Here is a 22,195-nt window from a genome sequence, read left to right as displayed (position 1 = left end):
AATGTCTACATCGAGGATGTTGATTGCTCTCTAACGCTCCTTTCCTTCCCAATCTTTCCAATCCCATTCCATTGTTTTCATTCAATGTAACCAGATTCTCACAAACTATCGGAAATGTTATCAAGCGAAACTTACTGATATTTTCACTTTTCATGACTGTGGTTCGGGTCTCCACGAATGTATACATGGCATACACAACAACAACAGTATTTGTACCGGCTCAGATTGCAATTTGTTAAATCAAAAGTTTCTTGATATTTGTATCACTTCACGTATAGTCACTCAATCATTTGTTCCATCTGGAATGTCAAATTTATGTAAGATTACGATGTCAAATTGTATATTGAATTTCAAAAACTAAGAATTCTTCAACGAGACCAGTCTCTGAATCAGAAAAGGTATTAAAGAAGAATATGTTGCGAATACGACATGTAAGGAAATTTACAATCTCGTTCGTCTTTATTCAATTTCTACTCGCTGCTCGAAAAGAAAATCTATATCTAGATCTGCCCCGGACTTTAATTCAATTTCGAGCCCATTTTTTCTTCTCCCAAGCACCCCAGCTCACTGTACCCTCCTCGTCATAATACTCAATTTTCTTCGCCGGCACAAACCATCGCTCTCTTTCTCTCTGCTGCGCCAGATGCTCTTCCTTTGCTTCAATTCTCCTGAAGTTTTCCCTATTTTTGCGCCTCGATATCCAGCGTTTGGCGTCAGCTAGTTGGCGGACAGTTTTGGGGTAGACGGCTCCGTTGCTGAGGGTGTAGATTTTTTCGGTGGCTCGCGGGAGAAATCGGGCGCGTGGCGCGGGGGGTGCAGAACTCCAGGCTCCGCCGTGACGGAGAGGTTGGGAGGTTAGTGCGAGGAGGGCTTCTGCGGTGAGGTGTTGGGGTGGAGTGGATTGGGTACTTGTAGGGACTACAATAGGGGATACTGGTGTAGGAGAAGATTTGTGGTCTGCTTTCTCGTCGATTTTGGGTTGGGGTTTGGAGGGTGGTGAGGTGGTGTTTTTGGTGCCCTCGCTTGGAGTGGAGATAGGGGGGCGTTGGGAAAGGGAATTGGGCCAAGGCATTTTGGGGATGCTTGTAAGGATTGAGAATTTGTATAGGGATATCCTTTTGCTACTTGTGTACAGTTGGAGTATTGTATTATGTACGAATTTTAAGGGCCTGGTAATTAATCCGAATTTTACAGTGTTGTTATCCCGGCAAAATGTTTCTTTATCCGATTGGAGAGGCTTGAAATTTCATCCATACATAAAGAAATGACTTAGCTTTATGAGATTTTATCGGCGTTGTTCTGAATCAGTTTGGTTTTCAGAACAAAGGAATCAGCATGAGACATTAATGTGGAAACTTCAAGTACTAACGACTACACAAACAAAGAGAATCGAAATGCGTCTTAGGGGAGGTTTTAGCACAACAAAGAATAACGAATTTAATACTATTCTTCGGTCTTTTTAATCTTCGAATAAATCATCTACTTTTCCTCCTTATACAACGATAGTCAAACCCAGAAATAAGCAATCAGAAGCAAAAATGCCACGAGCGGGCCAGAAAAAAGGTGATCGAGATGATACATACAAACCTAGTAAAGAAGCCGAAGAAGACATCGCCGACGTCGACGTCGACATTTTAAAACCCACCAAAGCAACCCTCAAACCATCTAAAATCACCAAGCCTCTCTCAAAAGGACCTTCAAAACAACAACCCCAAAAAAGCACTCCCAAAGGCACCCCCAAAGGAACACCCAAACACACACCCCGATCTACCCCCAAACCCCCCTCAGCAGGCGCCTACAAAAAACCCTCCCCCCCACCCAACACCCGCACCGCCGCTCCCTCCTCTACCACGATCATCCCCTCCCTACCCAGGCAGCCGTATTTCTGCTGCCGCAAACCACTCCCTCTCTCATCCTCTTTCCCTCCCGATCTCCAACGCTTCTACACTTTCCTCGTCGACTCCCTCACTATCATGTATTTCCCTCCGCCCGTGACTAAACTCCCAGCGTGCACGACCTATTACCGATTTTCGCACCTTTCCCTCACCACATGCACAGAAGTGCATCGATATTTTCTCGCGTACGAGCCGCGCGATGAAGTCGAAGGGGTATTTTCCGAGGGCAGCGAGGCGGATGTGTTAAGTAAGGCTGGAGCGTTGGGTGACGAGGATGGGGTGGAGAGGAAACAGGATGTGATGATTTTGAGTCGCAATGCGAGATGTGAGGAGCATATGAAAGAGGGGTATTGGTATGTTTTGATGAAGGTGGAGCAGGTTGTGGAGAAGGAGGTCAAGAATGTTAATGTGGGGTTTGTGGGCATGGATACGCAGACGGAGACACAGGGGGAGGAGATGGATCATGAGATTGATTTGGATTTGTATACGTAGAGATTGGGGGGGGGGGGGGGGGACTGGTGGATGAAGTAGAGTAGAGAGAGATGGGTTTTGGGATGGGCATGTTGAGTATGCTTGTGCTGGGGTTTCAAATATACGTACGTGCCTCCGGTGTTTTATAACCAGATTGTTTATCCCAGGAAATCAGCAAATTTGTGCTTCTGCATCTTCTGAAAATGAATCGAAGAATTGTCCAATCATGGGGATTGATTAAAGAGATACTTGATATCCGTTTGGTATATTGTACTCATCTGGAATATAGAGTCTGATTAGAATTCAAATTGTGGGTAGAGATTTGTGGATTGACGCCATCTAGACTTCAGCGTAAGCTAATTTCGTCGAGGAAAGATCACGAGCAAAGAATCCTTCTGAATATCCAATTTTTTCTTTTATTGTTGGCTACTTGGCTCTGGAGACGTCTAGAAAGAGTTTCTAAATTTGGGTTTAAGATTAGTTTGTGAAGTTAGCCGGACGATGGCCCTCAATAAGAGCAAGATAGCTACATCGGTTTCCGTCTCTGGTTCCGTCTCTGGTACATACGAAAAAGCACCTTTATTTCAAATAAATCCTGCAGCTCTGGTAAATCCAGAACTCTTAAATTGTGCTGAGATAAATCATTTCTGCTTACCCTGCTTCCCGTTCGGCTGTTTATAGCGCAATATATCTTGTCTACAGGCGGTAAGTATGACAATAATGCACCTAGCATGACTCTAGGATATATAGAAGATTGAATTAAAGGGCCCCAAGAAGTTGAAGTGAGCCTGGTATCTCACTCTAATAGCACAGAGACATCAAATGATAAGAATGGGTGAGATGGAGGTAGAGATGTAGTCTACCATTTGTCTCATTTGTGACTACCCTTATTGGCAACTCAGCTTAACTACTTGCTAGGAGAGAGATGTTACGATGACAACCTCGACACACTAGAATAACTGGAGTATGGCCTTGAATAACTGGAGTATGGCCTTGAATAACTGGAGTATGGCCTTGCCATCGTCTCTGTGTTCTTCGTGCTTGAGAAGAACGTTCACTCGAGGATTCTGTCGTCTCTTTACTATTATGGAGAAAACGCAACCATTGAACACATGATAGGGAATATGGGAACACCAAGAAACTTTCAAGGGGTCACACGACCTAGTGTTACAAGACGAGTTCTGTACTGAGGCGAGGTCTCAGAATAGTGGGGAAAAGGTGTACAGGATTTGAAAACGAGTTGAAGGATTAAGTCCAGGCTCAAGAATGGTACTATGGAAGGGGTGAAGCGGATGAGGCGGCTGAGAAGTGTATTCTCAAGTGAAATCAAATTAAAGAGGTCGGATGCCAAGGGAAGAACAGCACAGAGTTTCTGGATGCAGCATTATTTTATGCGTTGATGTACATGCAGCCTGGAAATTCAGCCGCAGTGCCTGATTTGCATCGCGTGGAACAGATCGGGTGGGTTCGAGATTCAAATAACCGTTGACGCATCTCGGCATGCTATTTGTCGTCTAGTCAAGCAACAGACGGAGACCGAAAACGCTCATTTCACCGCCACAACAAGAGGTGCGTGTCATGGGTATTCTTCGGTCCACTTTTCCCCGTTAAATATCGTGGCGAACAAGTCGCTGCCGAATGATCCGTCCAATGTAGGTAATGCTTTCGCACGAGGTGTTCCAGAAACTATTTCGGGAGTGAAAGCACGTGTACCCAAGCATACATACTTGTTCGATATATTTCACTCTATAACGGCACTTTCTGAATGCCAGCGATCTTTTCGGGTGCATATATTCGGGCACTTACTTTGCTTGGGCAGCAGATACCGTAGTACTCTGAAAAGCAAGCTTTTGCGTACCAACTTTTGCCTCCTCCTTGAGAATGCACACTCATTTGAGTGTCGGGCTCGAACAAATATAGCTGAGAGTAGAGGCTGTTATGCGCCACTTGGTATGAAACTGATTCTGCATAAATACGGAGATGCCACGGAGGAATACCAAGTATGCTCCATACGTGGAATTCTCAATGGCTCGAGCTTCCCATAGCATGCTGATCTGGCAATAGCCAGGCTCGATAATGCCCTCGTGGCTTCGAATTGTATTTTCCCTTGGGTTGACATTCAAAACCTCATTATTTGTATTGAAATGGAAGAGAAGGTTGGTGGAAGTATTATAGATGAAACTTCAAGGTCCGCTGGCTTAGCTTATGGAGTTGATGGGTTCGAGATAAGTTCGAGATAGGGTGATTGGCTAAGCGGCTTACTCATGAGCTCATATAGGTAGTAACTGCCGACGGGCGTTTAACCCTTTTCTACCGCCAGCTTGCTGCTTTTCTATCATTTGGCGTTCTTCGTTCATCTGGTAAAAATGGCAACGGCTGAGCTAACCATTGTCAACCCTTAGTGCTTATTCGTGGACCTTCTCCACTCCCCCATCATCTTCTTTAGCAGAATTATCTCTTCCAATCATCCAAATATTCATTACAACAAGCATTGCTCCATCTTGTCTATCTATGGTCAGAATCAGCAGTTAAAGTTTGAGTCCTTTTGCGTCTAGAATGACCGAGTACTCCATCAAAGCACATAACAGCATGTGCAAACATATCATTGGTCGTGTCTTCTGAACTATCTGCTGGCAAGGATCGGGGAAGTCTCGCCGACAAGTGTGGAATAGGCGCTGCATCCGCTGTATGGATATTCTTTGATACCAGCCATCTGGTCGAGTATGCAAATATCCTGAGGGATTTGGAGGGGTGCTTGAACGGCATATTGGAAATATGTGGACCATCATCCAACAATTTGCGAGAGTGCGCAAGAGTGTGCGCCTTAACCGCTGATTGGACTCTTCGTCCTAATAAATTTGTTTATCCCTACCTACTGTGAAAGTACAAGTACCTAGAATAGTCTCCTCGTACTTTCCTCGGTGATCTGTTTGTATATTTCTCATGTCGAATTTAGCGAAATCTGATATCGAGCGCTTAGGTCGCCAAAGACCGCCTCAGTTCAAGACAGTATGGACTGAAATCGGATTTGTGTACGTCATCTTCCTCTTCTATCTTGTAAAATTGCCGTGTTCCATCTGTTCCACTTGGATCTTTCTGGTGATGTCGATCTTTCAAATGGTTTTCCTCTCAAACGACCTGAAGAGTCAAAACCCACCGATAAGGAGACAGTGTCTCGACTCCAACTGCCCCTTTTCAGCGCTGATGTATGAGATGTCTCAGATTTTCTACTTGTGTTTCTCAAGTTCTTTCGGTATGTCAAAATCAAATAGTGAGAAATGGTTACGTTCTTACGCCTTTCGTACAGGAGTATTTCGTTAGCGGATTTGCCGTCATTGTTCCAAGCCTTATGAAAGATCTCAATATTCCACTATCCTCATCAACATGGCCAGCAACAGCTTATTCTCTGATGGTTTCATCCGTAATGCTACCCTTCGGTAGACTGGCAGATATATACGGTGGAAGACGAGTTTATATCGGTGGTCTCGCATGGCTCACGCTCTGGTCGTTGATTGCTGGATTCTCGAAAGATCAATATATGCTTGACATATGCCGGGCTTTGCAGGGGCTGGGCCCAGCTGCATTCATGCCATCCGGGATGATGCTACTAGGTCGAACATATCGACCAGGACCAAGGAAGAATCTCGTTTTCAGTGAGTAACCCTTGATAAAACCAATACATATCTGACCGCTTCTTAGGTATATATGGTGCATGTGGGGCCGCTGGATTCTTCATTGGCATTTTCTTTGCTGGGCTGACTGCCCAATTTGCTAAATGGGCATGGTATGTACAATCATATCTATTTAATGGATTAGATTAACTCGTTTTAGGTTCTTCTGGGTGGGGGCTATTTTGTCTTTCTTAAGTGTCGCTTCTGCAATGCTTTGCATTCCATCCGAAAACGATAAGCGCGATGACCTTCAGATGGATTGGCTTGGATCAGGGCTTCTAGCAGCCAGTTTCATACTTTTTGTTTTCGCCATAACGCAAAGCGCTCATGCGCCGCACGGATTCAAGACCTCATATATCATTGTTACACTTGTGTCAGGGATAGTTCTTTTCGCAATCGCGATGTATGTCGAACGATATGTTGCAAGTCAGCCACTCCTACCATATTCGCTTTTTGCTGTCCCGAACATGAAACCTCTATTCATCGCTTTATTCTTCACATACGGAAGTCTAGGAGTCTTCCTGCTTTATGCTACATTCTACTGTACCAATATACTGGGTGCTTCGTACCTGCAACTGGTTGCATGGTTTATTCCACTTGCTATTGGCGGATGTCTTATCGGTACATTCGGCGGCTTCATACTCCATCTCATTCCCGGCACGGCTCTTATTATCTTCTCTGGTATATGCTGGATCATCGCCCCTTTACTATTCGCACTCGCTCCCATACATGCAACATTCTGGGCATGGGTATTCACCGCAATGACCTTTGCAACTCTTGGTATAGATATAACATTCAACGTCACCACTATCTTCATCACTACTTCTTTACCTTCGTCTCAACAGGGTCTTGCAGGCGCCCTGATAAACTCGATAATGCAATTCTCTATCGCGGTATGCCTCGGTGTCTCTGAAATCATTGCAAACGCCGTGCAGAACAAAAGCGGAAGTTTGCGAGAAAGTTACAGAGCCGTATTTTGGTTCGAGGTCACATGCGCGAGCATCGCATTGTGCATCCTGATTCCCTTTTGCAAAATTGACTCCGCGACAGCTGGACTGACGGACGAGGAGAGAAAAGATTGCGAAGCGGAAAACAAGATTGCAAATAAGCGTACTACGGAGATAGAGAATATGGATCGGGGTACTCATGCGGGTCATTTCGAAACACCATCTTCCTCTTCTGATTCGCTGGGTCAACACGCATGTTGAGCCTGGTTTCTTTGGTGCAAACTCTTATTGGACATATATATATTTGGTATTCTCGGTTTTGTGAAAATAGGGTTAGGGAGGACAGTATGATTAATAGCAAGGAGTTGGAACGGATGGAATCTCGGTCTAGGAAACAAGAGGGGGGTAGGTTGGGAGTAACGCGAACTTTCTTATGTATATGAGTGAGGAGGGTTATGGTGCAATTTTGAGCCTTGAGATTTTCCGAGAGGTTGCGAGTACAACATGCAATGGGGAACGTGGGATACTTTTAGACTGAATATTTAAAATTTAAACGTCGTGTGGTTAGATAGAATCGTATATACATTCGTATTTTCTGTTTCGGCTACAATGAAACCATTGAAAATACCCATCCTGTTGTATGTATTATGAACAGGTGCAGGTTTGGGGGACGAATTTGATACACAGATGACTGAAGAACAAGATTGTAATATCAGGAGAAGTATCTAATTACACAAAATGACTTAACCTTCCACAGACTACAAAAGAATCAATATCACACATTCAATATCCATCAACAATTCCCCAAATCCGATTCCCCAAAACGACATCTGAGCAAGCATTCCAAAGTCCGCCGAAAGAAAAAAAAATCCATTTAGCAAGATTCCCGCAAAGAGTCTTTATCAAATGCCAAGGTGCAAATTATACTAATAAGCCGGACCACATAGTCTATCCAACATACTTCCATCAGATAATACTATTTCAAAATCGAGAAAGGGAGTCAGTCTACTCTCCCTCTAGCAAACAAAACAGAATAACGACGAAAAAAAAGAAAAAGAAAAAAGAGAGATACATATGGAAAAAAGAAACGAGTATTTATAAACCAGACTCTAGAACAACGTGAATACGAAAATGAACATGTGCAATACATACTTAGTGCAAATATTAAGCATCTACATAAGATGACCTAAACAAAACTAAACTGGACCAAACATCAAGTGCTTACTCTTCCTAAATGATTAAATCACATCGCAAACGCGATGTCTAAATCAGAATGCACACACCATGAATGAAGCGCCGATTCATGGTTATCCGCTCGGTGACTACCTAGGTACTTGCACATGGATATTCCACTGATTTCCTCAGATGCTCTCTCAGCTTCGGGATTGCAGTTCATACTCACACCCGAGTGAGTACACACACCTCGACACTTAACATCTAATGAAAGTATGTCCCTCCACAAGTCTCACGAACAATCCCCGAAAAGCCCAGCCGCTTGCGGCCTACCCTACCACCATTCTACTATAATCATATTTTCAAATTGGAAGATACACCAGCCATCAAGTACATTTCACTTCACTAAAAGCAAACAGAACATCAACAAACAAGACAAGTAAGCAAGTGAGCGAAATCCATTCATTGATACGCTTTACCATACACATCTTTGAAACTCCGCTAAACCCCTATCAACAATGACGCCATGATAGCTAACCACACCTTTTCCTTTTCACATAACCCTAATTTTCCTTTCCTTTATTCGCAACGCTAGTCTTAGCCCCAAGATCTACTTGCTGTAAATTTCCCTTTGGGACTGGTTCCCCTTGGCTCTTATTTAAACTTTCTCCCGAGCCCGATAATGATTCTTTCAAACCGGTCATTTGAAAACTATCATTTTCCATGGGACTTTCCTCCATCTTGACACCCGAGTCCACAAAGATTGGCTCTTCCTCTTCTTTACATACTCCATTTTCGCAGACGAGTATCTTAGTCTTGTCGCTCTTTCGCGCATCCTTCAACAATGGATTTCGCTCTCTCAACCACTGTCCATTTCCCTCCGAAGAATTCAACCGAACAATCGATCCTAAAGAACCCCGGGGCTCCTTTTCAGATTGCTGAACCCATCTTCCCCCTAAATTATCACCAGGTGCGTCATGAATCACCATACTCTTTACACCCAAGTGACTTGCTACAATTGCCGGCATGAAACTAGGGAATAACCACGGATATTGTAACATTTCGGATTCGAAACTTTTCACAGTTTCTTTCGCCTTCTTTGCATAAGATTCATCGTTGAAAATTGAAGACAAGCGATACAAATTCGAGGAAGAGACGCCATTCGTAGAAGGTTCGGAAGAATCCATGGCATCTTTGAGACGAAGGATCACGTCTTGAGCAGAGGCGGTAGTTGAAAAGAATGCACCTGTACCATTCCCGTCGTAGAAAAGATTTATTTGCGATTCTATTGATTGCCATTAGTATTACTATGTATCAATTGGAATAAGAGTTACTTACGTTGAAGTTCATCGGCCCATTGAAGCCACTTCTCGTCGAAAGTAGTTTCATATAAATCGATAAGTCCTTCGATCAAAAATGCATAATCGTCCGCAAATCCCTGAGTATCACCTCGTCCTTCACGCCAAATCCGGTAGAGAATCTTGGCTTTATCGTCATACAGACTTTCCTTGATAAATGTAGCTGCCTTGAGGGCTGCATTTAGGTACTCTTGAGCCTTGACTGGATCGAAACCATTGATAACGGAGGATAATCTAGCTAAAGCCCCTATCGCAATACCATTCCAGCTGACAACGATTTTATCATCCATAGCTGGTTTCACCCGGTCAGCTTCTCGACGTCTTCTCAATTGCGCTTTGCCTTCCTTGATAACCTTTATAATTTCAGCCTCCTTGATGCCAAATTGACTGGCTAACGCAGATGGAGTGCTTGAAATGGCTAATACGTTCTGGTCCATGAATTCGTCATGTGGATCATTCTCCTGCGCCACATTACCGTGACTAGTAACATTGAAGAAAGCGGAAAGTATCAATCCACGTTCGCTGCCAAGAATATTTTCAAATTCTCGTTTAGTCCAAACGTAATAGGCACCTTCTCGTTTCTCGGAATCACCATTTTTATAATAACTGTCGGCATCTTCGCTTGAATAAAATCCTCCCTCCGAGTGTGAAAGAGTGGTTGTCAAATAATTCGCGATATCGTATGCGACTCCTAGAAACTCCGGGTCTCGCGACAAAAGAAAGCCATCCAAATAGAGATGTAGAAGCTGTGCATTATCGTAAAGCATTTTTTCGAAGTGGGGAAGAGACCAATCTGCAGTGGCAGAATATCTAAAGAAGCCATTTCCAATATGATCATGAATTCCACCACGAGCCATTTTTCGAAGAGTTGTAATGGCGATTTCCTGGGCTTTTTGACAATCAGGAAGTCCAACAATGTCAATTACAGCTTGTGGAAATTGGCCCAAACGAAGCAAGAAGGCAATTTTCGAAGGAGTGGGAAACTTTGGAGCTGACCCAAACCCTCCATTTGCCTGATCATAGCTACTAGCGAAATGTTCAGTGACTTCTTCCAGTAACTCGAGATCAATATTGTCCACACCCTCCCCCAGTCTGTTACTCAAGGTACCCTCGTTAGCGAAATCCTTCAATTGCTGCAAGCTTTGTGCCGAATCCTGTCTACATCGCGATTCTTGTTCTGACCAGACAGTACTCAATTTATCCAGAATTCCCAAAAAGTCGACCTGATCTTCGAAATCTGTCGTCTTACTTGGTCCCCGCCAATATGTACCCCCAAACACTGGCTCCAAACTCGGTGTCAGGAAGACATTCAGCGGCCATCCTCCAGAGCCTGTCGTCGCTTGCACAAAGTTCATATAAATTCTATCAATATCCGGACGTTCTTCGCGATCGACTTTGATGGGTATAAATGAGCTATTTAATCTCGCAGCTACTTCTTCGTTTTCGAATGACTCGCGCTCCATTATATGGCACCCTTTGTTCCATGTCGTAAGCCCTTGATCCTATCTTTTGGCGAGTTTCAAAGAATGGAGAACTTACAATGACAGGAGCTGTAACCAATGCTCACAAACAACAATTTATTTTCCCGACGCGCCAAGTCAATTGCTTCATCCCCCCAAAGCTGCCATGCCACCGGATTCGCAGAATGAGCGCGAACATATGGACTCTTGCTTTCACTGGCTCTATTGACCAGCTGCACTTTATCGTTCTTCTGTTCCGGTACCGTCGTAGTGGCCTTTCCCAACATACCCTTCAAAGCCTGTCCAATGCCTTGGGCCTCCCCCACTCCACGCATGTTTGAACTCATCATGCTCTGAACTCAAATGTCTATCTTTGAATTGAAAGGTTTTAATGTTCTTGAAGTGGACCGTAATCTGTATGTTCAATCTCAAATGGGAAGGTGAAATTCGCGTGCGCGAGAAGTGGAGTTGAGTTGTCTGTGTTGTCGAGTTGACTCTCAAGGTCACTAACGGCTGCCTCGTTATCCTGATAAAATAGCACACTTTCGTTTCGGAAGGACGACTTTGTTTCAAACGAATATCAGATATAATCACAGATATCTTACACTCAAAAAGATGTCTAAAAATCTTCAAAGCATTAAAAGAAGAGTACAAACACTACCTGAATCCAGAAAGATATCTTCATGTACCTAGTATTGTGTGAAGATAGAAAAAAGTCGAGACACCTGCGTTTCTAGGCGTATCGCCTTATCGTCAGTATTCCATCCATCACCTCTTGAGTCTTGATTAGCTCAGAATCTCAGATATAGGCACGGACCGTTTTATCCCGCAGCTGCGCTGCCACTACCGAAGACTGACTCATTCTTGCCAAGCTTTATTCATCCCGCACAAATCTCAATCCCACCTCACTTCAACCATGCATCGATTGTCACATCGTTGTAGATCCGCTTGAACTAGATCGGATCAACGCCCAAGAACGCGGGTGAAGATTAACGAGATTCCTCATTGATCTGAAAGGAATCAATTAATTATCTTACACTTTGGCGTGCCTCAGAGGGGGTAAATCACCATCAAATCACCATCAAATCACAGTCAATTCACAATCACAGATACAATCAGGAACTAATAAAGTTTTGGAAAAAGGATCTCAAGGACCTGTTAAGTTCAACTATGTACAAGAACTGAATGATGAGCAGAAGAATGCTAATACGTGCGAAATAACTTAAAGCAATTAGGAACCCAAGTCTATCAAGGGGTATCTAAAAGGCGCAACGCATAAAGTCAAGAAGGTCGTCGAACACCCAGGGAAGACGCGAGATCCATCCATTTCTGTCCATTTTTTATGATGTCGTTAAATGCGTATCGAAGGTATGGAGTTGCGGCCCAGAGCCAGGCAACAAAAACCCCCTCTCAATAGAAGTTCATACATGAAAGGTAAGTTAAGCTACAGAGCTTAAACGCCAAGAACTCCTTTATGTGCAAATGGGCATGATATCATTTAAGAAAGAACGTTGGTGGCGAATTCACCGATAACGTTTCCTGCTGGGTAGTAGTTGCAGACACTGTACCAGATGTACATGCCTGGGTAGATGGAGTTGTCGGTTCCGCAAGTCTTGACGGCACATCCAACTTGGTGGGATCCTTGCCAGACAATTTGGGTGAAATGCAAGAAGTCACCAACAGCCTCAGATGGGCTGGCAACACCGTACAATGAACCGAAGAGAGATTCCTCTTCATACCATTGCTTGATGTGATCAGCGAGGGCGGCTTCGGTAGTAAAAGCAGTTGCGTCGGAGTTTCCGGAAACAGCGATGTTTTGTCCATAGCCACCACCACCAGCGGTCCTATTTTGTATTAGTGTTACATTCTGATATATGAGAGAGGAAGAAAACTTACAAGTCATGGGCGAATTTGGTGCAGCTACCCTCTTGAGCGGCGTAGTCAGCAAGAGTTTGATTCCATGTCATGGGGCTAGCTTGATGACTAGCACGAGCATCGTTGTGTGCAGCGACACAAGTTGGGGTGAGAGCATCGGTGGCGGAGGCAACTTCAGTAGTAGCTGCGACAGGGGCGGCGGAGCTTGTAGTGACATCAACAACCTTGGCGGCAGCAGCTTCGGTGGTAGCTGGAGCGGCGGCGTAGGTAGTTGGAGCTTGGGTTTCAGTAACGACAACGACAGCTTGGGAAGTTGTAGTTGGTGCCGGGGCAGGGGCGGCTTGAGAGTGAGAGTGTCTGTGAGGTCTAGATTGAGCTGGGGCAGTGACAGTCACGATAACTGGAGCGGGGGTAGATTCGGCTCCAGCAGTAACGATGACTGGCTCTCCAGTGACAGTGACCATGACCACGTTTGTGACGACATCAACATGTGTCTCGACGACTTGAGCGGCGGGAGCGGCGATCTCAAGACCCTTCTTGACGAGGGGGGAAGCAGCTGCAAAGGCAGCGCAGAGGGAAGCGAGAGCGATTGAGGAACGCATTTTGATTGACGTTGACGGTAATGTGGGGGTTTAATTTCCTTGGGTTGAGATGACTTTTGGAATTTCCGTTGCTTTCTTCGAGAAAGTGAGTGAGTGTACTTGGACCGGGAGTTTCGTTATGAAATTGGCGTGAAAAGATTGGCAGCACTGCTGGACTCGTGAGGATATATTCTTTCGAAGAATTTCAAACTGCTCGAATGAGTGTAAGTGCCTCGAAAGACTGGTTGTAAGGAATGTAAATGTGGTGGTGGTGGGTAAAAAGGACAAAATCCAGATGGGCGGAAAAGAAGGTGGTTTTATTTCAAAGGAGTAAAGTTTGATGGATGGGTGAGACTGGGGTTGGGTTTGCTGTGGAGCGGTGCTAATAAGATTTAGTGGGTCCGTTGAAAGTGCTTTGGTCCAGGGTTTCTGGTGGAAAGTAGAAGGATTGGATGATGATGTTTAACCGGGATATTTTCTAATCAAAATAACTAAAAAGGGTAATGAATGAATTAAATGAGTGAGTGAGTGTAGATGATATTCTGGTGAATGGAGTTTAGAAGAATGAAGGGGGAATTGGATGGATATTAAATAATCAAGGGTAATTTCCGTTACTCTGCGTACAGATCGATAATGTCGATAATGTCGATAATGTCGATGGATTTTCTTTGAAGTTATATCGAGATATCAAACTTCTCTTCTTCTCTTCTCTATCGGCAAAAGATACCCTTTATTCAATCTTTGCTCGAAACTCGTCATTCAGGTACCAAAAAGCGAATGGGATACAAGAATAGAAACTAGACAATCACATTAAATCCCTTCTTTATTCCTCAGAATAGAAACACATAAAGAAAAAACACAAGTACATTATTTCACGACAGGAACACCTATCTTCATCGTCAAAGAACTCTCTTGTCAATTTGATAGCGTACGGGATAGACCGAAGATAGCGCATCCACGATCCTCATAAAATCTTCACTCGTGCCAATCTTCACTTACCTTTAAAGATTTCCAAGTAGAGTGCTAGCGTGTTATGATTTCTTTAATATGCAGACTCAACGGATGAATAAAAGATTTTTCTTTCTTTCTTTCTTTCTTTCTTTCTTTCTTCCTTCCTTCCTTCCTGTCCTTTCTTTCCTTTCTCTACGTCTTCTTCCGTATTACCTAGACAAGTACTCTAAACCGAAAAGCACGAAAGAAATACCTAAGATGAACCAAGAAGAAACCAGGATGGCTTGGACGAATTCTCTCGGATGGATATCGACTAGACTTTGTAGCGGAGAGGAGGGTTTCTGCAGGGGGTTGGTTGTGTTCTTCGAGCGACGGTAATTGGATCTCTCTTTCTCACGGAGGGTTAGCAAACGAATCATGCAGCGGCAAGATGAGGGTGCGGGCACTAGGGAGATTCTGGGTGGGCGCTCGATGGGCTCCTGGTAGGGGTGGTCGCTGTCACTTTGCACTCTACTTGAAACACTTTGGACAAGCCTTTGGGGCTTCATCTCGGACAGCCGGGACTAAGGACGGTACGTACTTTGTGGGTTTGGAACTTTGGATGGAGAGTGCTGGTGTAGGTTGGTGATGGTGATGGTGATGGTGATGGTGATGGTGATGGTGCTTTTTCGTGGGTAGACAGATAGCGGTCAATTTGTGGTGTGAAATTATGTGAAATGATATTGATGCGAATAAAATTGTTATGTGAATATGAATATGAATGTAATGTAATGTAATGTAAAATGAGAAAGCAGAAGCATAAGAAATCTGGAGATGATAATTTCACTTCTGATTCAAGCATCGATGTATCGATGCGGACCCCGGAAGAACAATGAGTGAGTGATGTGAGAGCGTTATCGTGACGATGAATAATCCGTAGGTAGGTAGGTACGAACGAGACGATGATTCAGGACACGATACGAATCATACAATAATAATCAATTTGTGAGAATGTGCACGCTACTCTCTCTCTCTCTCGAAACAAGTTGCATGTGTGGATATGATGGCCGGGGAATTGCGCGCTCTTGTATTGTAATTGTATCATCATGAGATGCGCGAGGGAGAGGGATAGTGCCATGTTTCAATTGAAACAGTTTTGTACTACGGTGTCTGTAGACGGACATATTTTCATTTTCATTTTCATTTTCATTTTCATACCTCGTTGTGAAGATCTAACGTTTTTGCAATATTGAAAAGGTGACCAATGCGATGATTGATTCGATAAACTGTCGCTTTTCTAGTATTCGTTTCGCGTGGAGAATTCAATAGATAGATGGGAGGAAGAGATTATTGGGATGGATGCATTAGTGAGCTATGTACGTACAGTAAGGAGAAACTCGAAACGCTGGAGGCGAGGAAAGGGAAGAGAATCCAATCTGACTGGATTTTCTGAAAATATTGTGAAACCCGATACAAAGCCTCAATGTGATGTATATTTACCAGAGAGATGATTCCTGGAGGATCAAAAAGGTTGGGTTGAAAGGTTGGGTGGTGGAGATCACCGTGGTCGTGTGGTGAGTGAGCCTTAGGGTCGGCTGTTGGATTGTTGATAGACAGGTGTAAAGAGCCTTGGCTGGGTAATGGTCTAGTAGGCATTCCTTCGCAGATAGATCGATCAATTGATAGATACTAGGCAGTCTAGGTCTATAGAGCATGTACTAGGAAATAATTGTTGATGAAGCATTTAATCTAGTCATCGGGTCACCGTCATCCATCGACCTACTGTAAATTCCCGATTCATCTAACTTTGCATTGTATGAGGTATTTAACTCTGTAGCAAAACGACAGGTTCATAATCGCACACGAAGATCTCCTGCCTCCCGTCCCACGGAAAAGCACATCGAAAAAGAATATGTACAAAAGCTGATCCAGCAAACGTGATGTCATATCGAGAAGTCCAGATGCCACCGACCATGCGGCAGTTCATCTCGTATTGATTAATGAAACGACCGGGTGGGACCAACGAGATTTCCAACAGGGTCTCGCATGAATTTCGCTCCCTGAATGTTGTTGGTGCTTGTCAAGATTGCAAGAACGAGAGTCTGGGGTTGACATGGATGAGCAGCGAGATGTTGCAAAACTCTCTGTTGCTTGCGTTTGCGTTTCGTTTCCGTTTTACCTAATTAGCCAGCTGGGCAGGTAGCGAGCAAACAAAAGCTACCTATATCATCGTATAGCTCAGCTCAGCTCAGCTCCGAGGAAACACAGATGTTCAAACTCAAACTTGTAATGATATATACGCCGTACATACACATACATACATACATACCTCGTACTCCAAATAACACATATTGAAAATTCCAAAGTTAAGGAATTGCAGAGGTTCCAAGATTCTTGGACGGAGGTCTAGAAACCATTTCAACAACCCATATCATACGTGAATCATATTTCTTTAGTAAGAGGAACCGCAAGGTCTAGAGTATCCATCTATCCATTCTCATTGGATTTTCGATTTTCTCGGCAAGCTTGTAAGAATCTTGTACCTGCATTAGATCTCCTCACCATAATCAGGAACGAACAATTATCCATTAGCCGAGCATTTTTACTCACGAGCGTCTAAAGCCTGGTAAGCTGATAGGTACAACACCGGTACATACCCAGGAAGAATCAGGGGTGCCGAATTGATTCACTGAGAAAAATAACTTTCGTCTGATTCGTATAGAGAATATACCTCGCAAGTTTTGAATACTTCGTATGGGTTAGAAATATTGTTGTACGACTACACGTACATACTTGTCTACCGAACTACCTACTACCTATCTACAAAATGCAGCAAGGAGAACAAATTAGTTAACCACCTCAAACAGTAATAAGTAAGGTTAGTCTTTTCTTTTAACATGTTTGATCGTAAAGCTTGGCATAAAGGGGAAGATGGGGGAAAAGAAGCAAAGGGGAAAAAAAGCATTGATCTGATAGCTCGGAGTTTTTGATACACCATTCATAGGGATGAGAGATTACTGTTTTACGATAGCTATCAGATCTTCATTGCAGTACGTAGCTAGGTACAGTGCGCTCCGCAGATCGTCACTGCCGTGTTTGCATTATTGTTGCATTACTGCATGCACAAGGCCGATTTCCTTGTTCCGTTTTCTTGATTAGATTGTTAGATTGGGGATCCGTAAGATTGGAGAGCAGTCGTGGCTCTTTTTCTATGGAGATGCTTGCTAATGTTACCCTGTGAGAAATGTCCGTTGGTAGTCGTAATCTGCTGCATCATTTTGTGTTCACCGTTAGATTGTCAACCATTAACTTTTGACTCTTCATTCTTCACCGTCCTCGACTTCTTTTTGCGGAATCGAATTCGGAATCGAAATTGTAATTGTCGTAACCGCGTAGTGTACGGAGCACACAATGGCATCGGTACCCAGAATTATCATCGCATGAGAAACAGTCCTACCGGTACAGTAGTGGAAACTCTCAGCAGACAAATCTCCATCTACGCCATCAACTCCATCTACCATTACTTCGCACATGATCCTTGGCGGGTTCACCATTTTATTTACCTCATTCAATTAAATTCACTCTCTCATGTAATATATTACATACCCATTTCATATCTCATCTACCTAGTACTCCGTAGGTATCTACTACATTCCCGGATCCACGCAACCTTAGAAGTTAGCACGAACCAATATTATCCCAATCGTTCTAGAACTCAAGGGAATCTTTGAGGGGTTCAGAAAATTGGCCCTACAGGCTACATGCCCTCCATGCCCTGGAAAGCCGTGTCCGGATGACCAGGATTTCTGCTGGGGCCTAACGTTCATGAACTGAGATTTTGATTGCGATTTTTGGTACAGACGGTCACCACGGTGTGTAGATGGACAGGACTCCACCGCGGCATCTCCATCCCCTCTCTTTTGCGTCTAGGGAAGAAAGGTGTGTAGGGGAATCCCTTTGTTAATATCGTGACCTTGCACCCAACAGAGTCGAGAAGAGATCTGCATGAAAGCGTCGAAATTGAGAATGGAAAATACTGGTACTGCTGATGCCGCTATTGAATCGGGGTACAAAGAGAAATTGAAGATATATTTCGCATGACAAGATAATGAAATTTATTTATACCAACGGAGACGCCGCGTCGTCATGATTTTTTTTTGAAGAAAGAAAACTTGACTCAGCCTCAGGAAGAGAAATGAGAATTTATGACTCGGATGCTCTCGGACAAAAGATGGAAAAATGGTAAGTTTAGCCGATGATGCGCCGTTCAAAAGCGTCGATAGACTTGAGTAAAACATATTCTTTTCATCACGATATCACGACATCAATATTTTGATCACTTTTCATTTTCTACAAAGCATTGCCAATAAGTTTATGGCCACAAGCGTTGTGTAAAAATATATTTCCCTTTGTGATAGCCTCAACGGGACGATTTCATCTCCACACATAATGAGCTTTGCTCCATGTAACTGCGGATATTGTAAATATCGCTCATATGAACCAATTTTCTTATTATCCCCTGCTACTTCAAAAAGTTATCGGCGACGCTGTGTCTCTGGATAGAGTTGTGATTGTCAGAAGAGGTCAACATGTGATTGTTGTCCATAACACGACATTGACAGCATGCGATGGCTATCTAATGGGGAACTCAGTGTGCTACATGTAATGGGGCCAGTTGGATTATCGATAGATTCCAGTATGCATATTGAATAGTTTTACATTCCAATTGTATTGGGTGTGGTGAAAGCTTCCAGTATGGGTACGAGTGTATTCCATGCTATGAATAGGATGAACAGTATAATAGAATGGAATTAATCGACAATCTAAGGAGTTTCCTTTCTTTACAAGTAAAAGAAACAACAAAGGCAGAGAAAGAAACGAAACTCTACTCAACACACTACACAGTACTCTCTTTCCCAAATCCATTCTCTCATAATTCCTTAAATAGACCTCCCTCTTTTCGGATCAAATCCTCCGGCGCTCCATCCTCCACCACACTCCCCTTATCAAGAACCAGATCTCTATCGTAACTCTTAATCGTTCCCAATCTATGAGCTACAGCAAGTACTGTCCAGCCCTTAAATTCCTCATCCAGAATCCGCAACATGATCTCTTCACTGGCAGAATCAACATTACTCGTCACCTCATCAAGCACCAGAATTCCATGATTCTTATTTCCCAACGCTACTTTCCTGATCAATGCTCTTGCGATGCAGAAAAGTTGCTGTTGGCCTTGGCTGAGAGGCGTTGCGTCCATGGAAGCTTCTAAACCTCCGTTATCGCATATAATGTCCTATAGTCCAACACGAACAAGCGCAGTCTGGATTGCTTGATTGTCTAGAGAATGAAATGGGTCTGCATTGAAGCCGACAGTGCCAGATAGGAAGTAAGGTTTTTGGGGAATGGTGATGAAGGAACAGCGTACTGATTCACGGCGGAGAGTAGAAATGGAGATATTGTCAATGAGGATATCTCCTGTTTTTAGCTCGAGCATCCGGAAGAGTGCTAATGTTAGAGATGATTTCCCACTATGGGAAGATATGTTAGATCTTTAAACGTTGAGAATGGAAAAGGTACACTCACGAACCAGTCCTTCCAACTATACCCAATTTCGTGCCACCCTCGATACAAAATGAGACATCCCGCACAGCAGGTTCATCGTTACTGTTAATACTGTTAGTAGATTCTATATAACTTCTCCGATTCTGCCCTTACCCATAAGTCGCAGTCACATTTCTGAACTCGACTTTAGCCTTAACAGGCCATTCAGGTGGCGGTAGATTAACTTCCAAAGGACCATTCTCCGACAAAGTATTCGCTTCAAAGCTCTTCACTCTAGCTACAGCACCAATAAAAGTTTCTAGCTGAGTCCATTTTCTAATCAGAAAACTCAATGTCGAGTTGAACTGTAGAATTTTCACCAAAGCGATACCGAGAGTACCTGCACTAGTAGTCCCACGAATCTGTGTTGCAAACGTGATGAGAATAACAGCAATGCCAGCAATGATGAGATCTAAAACAAGATTGAGCCATCTCTGTATACAGTAGAGTAAATAGTAAGGTTTTTGTGAGAGATCCAGAAGTTTTCGATTCTTCTCAGCGGATTGGGTTTGCCATCCAAAAGCGCGGATGGTCGTGAGTCCGCTGAGCGTCTCCGTAAAGTGTGAGTAGAGCGGTGATTTGGATTCTAGATCTAACAATCGAAGTTGTCTCGATGTTTTCAAGTACACTTTCTGGAGAATATAAAGAGTGCCGATTATGAATGGAAGAATGACTCCGACGTATTTGGCTCCAGTGGCAATAAGTATCGCTTGAGCAATGGCCATGAATGTACCTGCGAATGTGTCGACGATTCCTGTCAAGAGCTCCATGTCGATTAAATTCATATCTTGACTGAATTTATAGAGTGTTAGCTGATATTGAATAGTATTAGATGTTGAAGTTACCTACCTATTCAACGTTATCCCGCTATCAGTTGCCGTGAATCAGGAATATGGCGCAGTCATAACGGTATGCAAGAGCGTGCGATGAAGATTAATAGAAGCACATGGACCTGCAAATAACAATGTGACGCAGAGCAACCCCCCCATCCCACACAAGGCTATTATGGATAGCATTGCGTATAAACCCATGTATAGATTTGTGTAGACACCTGAATGATTAGTCTCCGCTTTGGACCATAGTTCTAGGAGAACAGCTTGGAATTCGCTGGAGAACGCGTACAAAAGTACTGATCCGATGAAAAGAGAGAAATAGATCCAGCCTACGGATTCCGCAAAGTAGAAGTATACACTGGCATCGCCATCTTGGCGGTTGAAGTCGTTGGTTTCAGCCGATTTTGGTCTAGTCGGTGTTTTGTTCGCCGTTTCTGTGACTGAGATTTCGTCTGATTTCTCATCTGGACTTTCATGGAAAATCAAATCTTTGACATAGCTATCGTCATTTTCTTGCAGTTTTCGAAAGTTTCCTTGTTCTGCAATCTTGCCATTGTTAGAGAGAACAATAAGATTGTCGGCGGATTGCAGATGTTCAACTAAATTCCGTCAGCTCAGTTCATGTTTTTTTTTTGCTATTTCACTCGAATCCGCGCTTACTTGCGTGCGTGGCAAGAACGACAGTTATAGTATGCACCTTGCATAGTCCTTCTTGACCAAAATTTTTGCGGAAGACAGCTTTGTTTGTCTTGTAATCGAGTCCGCTGAAAACGTCATCGATCAGAAGTAAGTCTTTTCTGGAATATAATGCGCGTTCCAATGCCTAACCAGGATTAGCTTACATACAAGAAGCAGGTCAATATTTCCAAAACAGTAAATCAACCCACCAATCTCTGCTTCTGTCCACCGCTCAGAGTAGCCCCATCACTACCGATGATTATTTCCTCGCCATCCGAAAACGTAGCAATATCATGATGAAGCAGACAAGCCGCGAGCACCGCGTGATACCAAACTTCATCGTAGCTTGATCCCGCAAGCACAAGTTCTCGTAGCTTGCTATTGGGTAACCATGGGGTTTGAGAACAAAATGCAATACTTGAAGTATTCGTGAATACAAATCCTTTAGTACTTGGTAGTTCTCCAAGCATTGCTTTCAGGAGACTTGATTTGCCGCTTCCTATTGCACCGATAATCATTGTTAACGTACCGCGAGAAATTTCGATATTGATGTTTTTGAGAACTGGTGTGCCTTCGGGTGAGAAAGTAAACGATGCGTCTTTGATTGTAAGGATATCATTCTTCCGAGCATGGGACGAAGAGGCCGGCATGATTGAACGGACCGTTTGCAGCTCCATCTCATGGGAAACAAGATTGACATTGTCTCCAGATTCTCCAGATAT

At 43.6% G+C, this 22,195-nt stretch overlaps 6 protein-coding genes across 6 annotated transcripts; 2 read left to right on the top strand and 4 right to left on the bottom strand.

Annotated features, from left to right (window-relative positions):
* Positions 1 to 523: 523 nt before the first annotated feature.
* EAE98_004827 (uncharacterized protein) lies at positions 524 to 1,072 on the bottom strand (the record flags this gene model as incomplete). Its single annotated transcript, XM_038952448.1, has 1 exon — positions 524 to 1,072. The coding sequence occupies one exon, from the start codon at positions 1,070 to 1,072 to the stop codon at positions 524 to 526; it is 549 nt and encodes a 182-aa protein (XP_038811098.1).
* A 466-nt stretch (positions 1,073 to 1,538) lies between these two features.
* On the top strand, positions 1,539 to 2,387 carry EAE98_004826 (uncharacterized protein; the record flags this gene model as incomplete). Its single annotated transcript, XM_038952447.1, has 1 exon — positions 1,539 to 2,387. The coding sequence occupies one exon, from the start codon at positions 1,539 to 1,541 to the stop codon at positions 2,385 to 2,387; it is 849 nt and encodes a 282-aa protein (XP_038811097.1).
* A 2,922-nt stretch (positions 2,388 to 5,309) lies between these two features.
* EAE98_004825 (uncharacterized protein) lies at positions 5,310 to 7,245 on the top strand (the record flags this gene model as incomplete). Its single annotated transcript, XM_038952446.1, has 5 exons — positions 5,310 to 5,398; positions 5,589 to 5,619; positions 5,674 to 6,019; positions 6,066 to 6,150; positions 6,198 to 7,245. The coding sequence occupies 5 exons, from the start codon at positions 5,310 to 5,312 to the stop codon at positions 7,243 to 7,245; spliced, it is 1,599 nt and encodes a 532-aa protein (XP_038811096.1).
* A 1,319-nt stretch (positions 7,246 to 8,564) lies between these two features.
* On the bottom strand, positions 8,565 to 11,728 carry EAE98_004824 (uncharacterized protein). The gene is made up of 3 exons (XM_038952445.1): positions 11,055 to 11,728; positions 9,496 to 10,989; positions 8,565 to 9,442 (listed from the first exon to the last, which is right to left on the bottom strand). Exons 1-3 carry the CDS (start codon positions 11,323 to 11,325, stop codon positions 8,721 to 8,723), a joined length of 2,487 nt encoding a protein of 828 aa, XP_038811095.1. The 5' UTR covers positions 11,326 to 11,728; the 3' UTR covers positions 8,565 to 8,720.
* A 745-nt stretch (positions 11,729 to 12,473) lies between these two features.
* Positions 12,474 to 13,452, bottom strand: EAE98_004823 (uncharacterized protein; the record flags this gene model as incomplete). The annotated part of the gene is made up of 2 exons (XM_038952444.1): positions 12,474 to 12,819; positions 12,872 to 13,452. 2 exons carry the CDS (start codon positions 13,450 to 13,452, stop codon positions 12,474 to 12,476), a joined length of 927 nt encoding a protein of 308 aa, XP_038811094.1.
* A 5,839-nt stretch (positions 13,453 to 19,291) lies between these two features.
* EAE98_004822 (uncharacterized protein) lies at positions 19,292 to 22,123 on the bottom strand (the record flags this gene model as incomplete). Its single annotated transcript, XM_038952443.1, has 9 exons — positions 19,292 to 19,654; positions 19,787 to 19,889; positions 19,945 to 20,025; positions 20,077 to 20,754; positions 20,812 to 20,829; positions 20,915 to 21,013; positions 21,085 to 21,394; positions 21,456 to 21,618; positions 21,683 to 22,123. The coding sequence occupies 9 exons, from the start codon at positions 22,121 to 22,123 to the stop codon at positions 19,292 to 19,294; spliced, it is 2,256 nt and encodes a 751-aa protein (XP_038811093.1).
* Between the last annotated feature and the right edge of the window lie 72 nt (positions 22,124 to 22,195).

This window comes from Botrytis deweyae (assembly GCF_014898535.1).
Source record: "Botrytis deweyae strain B1 chromosome Unknown BDEW_009, whole genome shotgun sequence".
Taxonomy (NCBI): Eukaryota; Fungi; Ascomycota; class Leotiomycetes; order Helotiales; family Sclerotiniaceae; genus Botrytis; species Botrytis deweyae.
Note: the sequence above shows the minus strand (reverse complement) of the source record. Positions and strands in the feature narration are given on the sequence as shown.